Source organism: Leptopilina boulardi, unplaced genomic scaffold, assembly GCF_019393585.1.
Source record: "Leptopilina boulardi isolate dan_hultmark-lab unplaced genomic scaffold, ZJU_Lbou_2.1 LbouV2_316, whole genome shotgun sequence".
NCBI lineage: Eukaryota > Metazoa > Arthropoda > Insecta > Hymenoptera > Figitidae > Leptopilina > Leptopilina boulardi.
Window position 1 is genome coordinate 1,152,667 of NW_026137881.1, and position 4,305 is coordinate 1,156,971.

Here is a 4,305-nt window from a genome sequence, read left to right on the forward strand (position 1 = left end):
AGAAATGGAAGTGGGAGTAGAAATTAGAAGAAATGAAATTTGAAATTGAAATTGGAGTAGAATTTAGAAAAAGTGGAAGTGGGAATAAAAATTAGTAAAGTAGAAGTGGAAATGGAAGTGGGAATAAAGATTAGAAAATTTTGTAGTTGAAATGGAATTGGTAGTGGAAATGAGATAAAATGAAAGTGGTTATGGAAATGGAATTTCATAATCGACACCCTGAGCTAAATTTGGCTCCTAGAATTTTACTTCTGTCTGGCAACGTATATAATTTGAATTAATGCCTAACAAAGTAAATTTAACCATATCAATTTTAAAATAGTTCAATTATAAAAACTAGTATTTTGTTTTTAATTTTTCATTAGAATTATAAAATACAAAAACCATCCAACTATTAAATGAACAGAAATTTTTAAATAGCTAACATATTTAATAGACAATTTTTGTGTGTTGAGATTGCGTGACTTTATATACAAATAATGTATATATGTAGAGTGGAGAGAGAGAGAGAGAGAGGTTTAATATTTAAATTAACATTATACACGCAAAAGAAGCCTTCGACAAGGTATTTATTAAAGCCAATAACTAATTTCCGACAGAAATGTAAATTATTATACTTATAGGAAAGGTGAATTCCTATCCTTAGAAAGACAGTAAATTGATTTTAAAATTAATACTGCTACTATATTTATATTCACCTACAGGTAAAACAGTTTTACCCTGAATGTGATTTAGAAGGATTAGATTCTTATAGTTCTATTACTAATTTTTTTTTAATTTCTAATACATCAAATTCATGAGGTTTTTTTTTTTTAAATAATACATGTTTATTTAATTAGCTATCAATTTTACGCTACTTCGTTGAGAATTTATTACTTTTTAAGATGTGGATAAATTCTTATAAGCCTGTCAGCCTCTCGAAATCCTGATTCAATAGCGCCGTGAACAGTTGAAAAAAAATGCGAATGTGTCGCTTCGCCAGCAAATAAAATTTTCTAATAGAAATAAAATTAATTTTTAATTGATATTCATTGAGGAAAAAGTAATAATTTTTTTTTTCTCAAAAAGGGTTTCTTTTATTAATTGGAATCTTGTCAGTAAAATGAATTTTTACTTACTGGCTTTCTTTTTCCAATTGGTTGAGCCAATGTTGATGGTGAAATGTCGTCAAATTTTGATGTTTGTAAAAAGCTGTATGCTCCTTTAAAATTTTCCTTACTGTTCCATTTACTTCTGTATGAGGATAATTTGCATTATTTAAAAAAAAATCAGTTTACTATTTTTTTTTTTTTTTTGGATTACAAAAATTATACCTAATCATGCCAATTGGTTTTGTTATATTATAATGTTTTCCCATAAATCTTTGAAGGGCTTCAATTAAATGATTAAACACTTTCTCCTTTGGAATCATTTCCATTTCTTGTGAATAATTTCCCGACAACCATCCATACAGTAATCCATGTCTATGATCAACAAATGAAAATCTATTTAAACCAAGAAGCCATCTTTTTTCTGGCTAAAAAAAAGAAATCTTAAATTAATTTCTTAATTTCAAAAAAAAATTGTTTTTAATTTAAAAATTCTCACTTCTTTTTCAATTTCAACTCTGTCTTCATCTTTCCAATAGAAATAAAATCCAGGATCTTTATGTTTCCACCATGGTTTTTCGAATGCGAGAAAAATTTTTGCTTCATTTCCAAATCCCATTCCCTGTGACAAAAAATTTTTTTTATATCAAATAATTAATTTAGAAAATTTTTTTTTTTTAAATTTTTGATGAAATTATTACATTAATTGTTTTCACTTTTTCATTTGGCAAAGGAGGATAAAATAATTGATTATGCTTTTCTTTCAATACACCCAATGATACTGTTACTATCACATGATTAGCTGTATAAATTCCACCATTAGCTGTTGTTACTGTGACAGTTTCAAATTTTTCATTATTATAAATTAATGTCACTTGAGAATTTAATATCGTATTATTCATATTAGGAAGTTCTTCCTTTGGATTTGGAAATCGTTTCTAAAAATAAGAATTCTACATTAAAAAAAAAAAAAAAAAAAAAATTAAATACAATTTTTATATAAAATAGTTACCATTAGAATATCAAGAATAGTAAAGTAGGTACGATTTTTCCAATTAAGTTGATTAGCACCCGGACTCATTATATATTGAATTACATTTCTAGTTGAAACATCCCACCAACTATTACCACCGTCTTCCTCCATGTCAATTTTGTCAAATAAATGTAAAAGTCCATTAGCATCATTTTTCAAAAATGGATGTGCTTTAAAATATTTTTCAAATCTAGAAAATAAATTTCTCTAATTAATTCCTTCAGATCAAAATGTTATTATTGGAGAAAAATCTTTATTTGAAACAGCGATACTTTTCTCTGGAATAACGAATTCGCTATTACAGTGAAACTTATCGCTATTCCAGGTGAAAATTTTTTATTTAATTATATATATATAAAAGAATAAATATACTCATTATGAAAATGTTGACCAATTGGTCCATTTCTTCTCTTAGCATACTGATCCAAATTATCAATTGTTTGAAAAAAGAATCTCTTTAAATCATCAGCTATCGATTGATTCATTTTTTTGCCTGATGAATCAAAAAGTTCAAATTGTCCATCTAAAAAATTTCCCCTTTCCAATAATCCCTGAGGCCATGCTGTTTCAAATACAATATTACCTTTCTCCCCATGAACCCATTGACCACCCAAATCGACCATTTGATTATCTGGATATATCAAAAATTATTTTTTTTTTTTTACAATAAATCAGAAAATAGTATTAGAAAATCGTATTTTAATGTTTTACGCAATAATTTTGTTTAATCTTACGAAATAAAGTGGAATGAATTCGACCACCAATTCTTTCGTCTGCTTCAAAAATTTTTACATCCTTAAAACCATTTTCATAAAGTTTTGATGCTGCCGCTATTCCCGCTGCTCCAGCACCAATAATTATAACACTCGGTGATATTTCATTGTCTTTCACTATTATACCACCGTGAGTAATATTATAGAGACACAAAATAAATAATAATTTTAAACGAAACATTTTTTTTGACTTATTATTTTTAAACAATTACTTTAATGTAGTTAGACGGAATTTTTTTTTGTTTCTTTTTTTTTATTTAAGAATAGAAACAGGAAAACTAAAATGTTTGAAATAAATTTTGTTTTTAATTTTAACGAATGCACTTACCGAATAAATAAAACTGAAATCAAATTGCGAATTTAATGAATGTTAAGACGTGTTAACGAAGATAACGTAGAATGAACTGTTTACATTAAAGAGAGAAAAAACTAATTTTTTATCACATACCGACAAATCTGTTTGTTTAAGTTTATGACACAAGAGAATATTAATTAGGGGATTTTTTTTTACCAAGATTTATGACGAAAGGAAATTTAATTTTTTCTCATTTTTTTAAAGAATATTTTAGAATATTTTAGAATATTTGTTTTTAAATGTTTATTAAAAATAAATATTTACAAATATTTTTTCCTTAAAGCTTTCCAAACACTGAATTTATAATGCAAATATTGGCTCGATAACAGCTGACCTAAGCTAATCATTTTTATCATACAAATTCATGTATTTAAAGTTCATTACTATCCAAAATACTTTTTTTTGTTGTTATATTTGTTATAATTACAAAAAATAATACTTATTTAAATTTTCTCGAAAGATATATATATATATATATATATATATATATATATATATATATACGTCATTGATAATAATTGTTTGGGTTTTTTTTATCAGAATATATGTAGGTTAATGTTTTATAAGCAGGGGGTCGATTCCGTAACTTTCCTACTTTCCACTTCCTAATTTTCCCATTTTCCAACTTTCCATTTATAATTTTCCACTTTCCACTTTTTATTTCCCACTTCCTAACTTTCCATTTATCACAACTCACTTTTCCAGTTTCCTACTTTCCATTTCCTAATTTTCTCATTTTCCAATTTTCTATTTCTAATTTTCCACTTTTTATTTTCCACTTCCTAACTTTCCATTTATCACAACTCACTTTTCCAGTTTCCTACTTTCCACTTCCTAATTTTCCCATTTTCCAACTTTCTATTTCTAATTTTCCACTTTTCATTTTCCACTTCCTAACTTTCCATTTATCACAACTCACTTTTCCACTTTTCATTTTCCACTTCCTAACTTTCCATTTATCACAACTCACTTTTCCACTTTTCATTTTCCACTTCCCAGTTTTCCCATTTTACAACTTTCCACTTCCAATTTCCCACTTTTAACTTTTCATTTCCC

At 26.3% G+C, this 4,305-nt stretch overlaps 1 protein-coding gene across 2 annotated transcripts; it reads right to left on the reverse strand.

Moving 5' to 3' along the window:
• Positions 1-526: 526 nt before the first annotated feature.
• On the reverse strand, positions 527-3,297 carry LOC127283961 (spermine oxidase-like). Of its 2 annotated transcripts, XM_051309172.1 has the most exons (9): positions 3,223-3,297; positions 2,856-3,011; positions 2,494-2,752; positions 2,101-2,311; positions 1,790-2,026; positions 1,588-1,710; positions 1,314-1,516; positions 1,119-1,233; positions 528-995 (listed from the first exon to the last, which is right to left on the reverse strand). In XM_051309172.1, exons 3-9 carry the CDS (start codon positions 2,742-2,744, stop codon positions 873-875), a joined length of 1,263 nt encoding a protein of 420 aa, XP_051165129.1. In that variant the 5' UTR covers positions 2,745-2,752; positions 2,856-3,011; positions 3,223-3,297; the 3' UTR covers positions 528-872. The 2 variants fall into 2 exon arrangements, with proteins under 2 accessions (XP_051165128.1, XP_051165129.1); XM_051309171.1 differs by lacking the exon at positions 3,223-3,297 and having other exon boundaries at positions 527-995; positions 2,856-3,212.
• Between the last annotated feature and the right edge of the window lie 1,008 nt (positions 3,298-4,305).

Bases quoted from the DNA above. Each gene is read 5' to 3' on its own strand.
- LOC127283961 (XM_051309171.1), bottom strand. From the start codon at position 3,075: ATGTTTCGTTTAAAATTATTATTTATTTTGTGTCTCTATAATATTACT. The intron at 2,753-2,855 runs GTAAGATTAAAC...TGATATATCCAG, and splicing joins AATTCATTCCACTTTATTTC to ATAATCAAATGGTCGATTTG. The intron at 996-1,118 runs GTAAGTAAAAAT...TATTTCTATTAG, and splicing joins CAATTGGAAAAAGAAAGCCA to AAAATTTTATTTGCTGGCGA.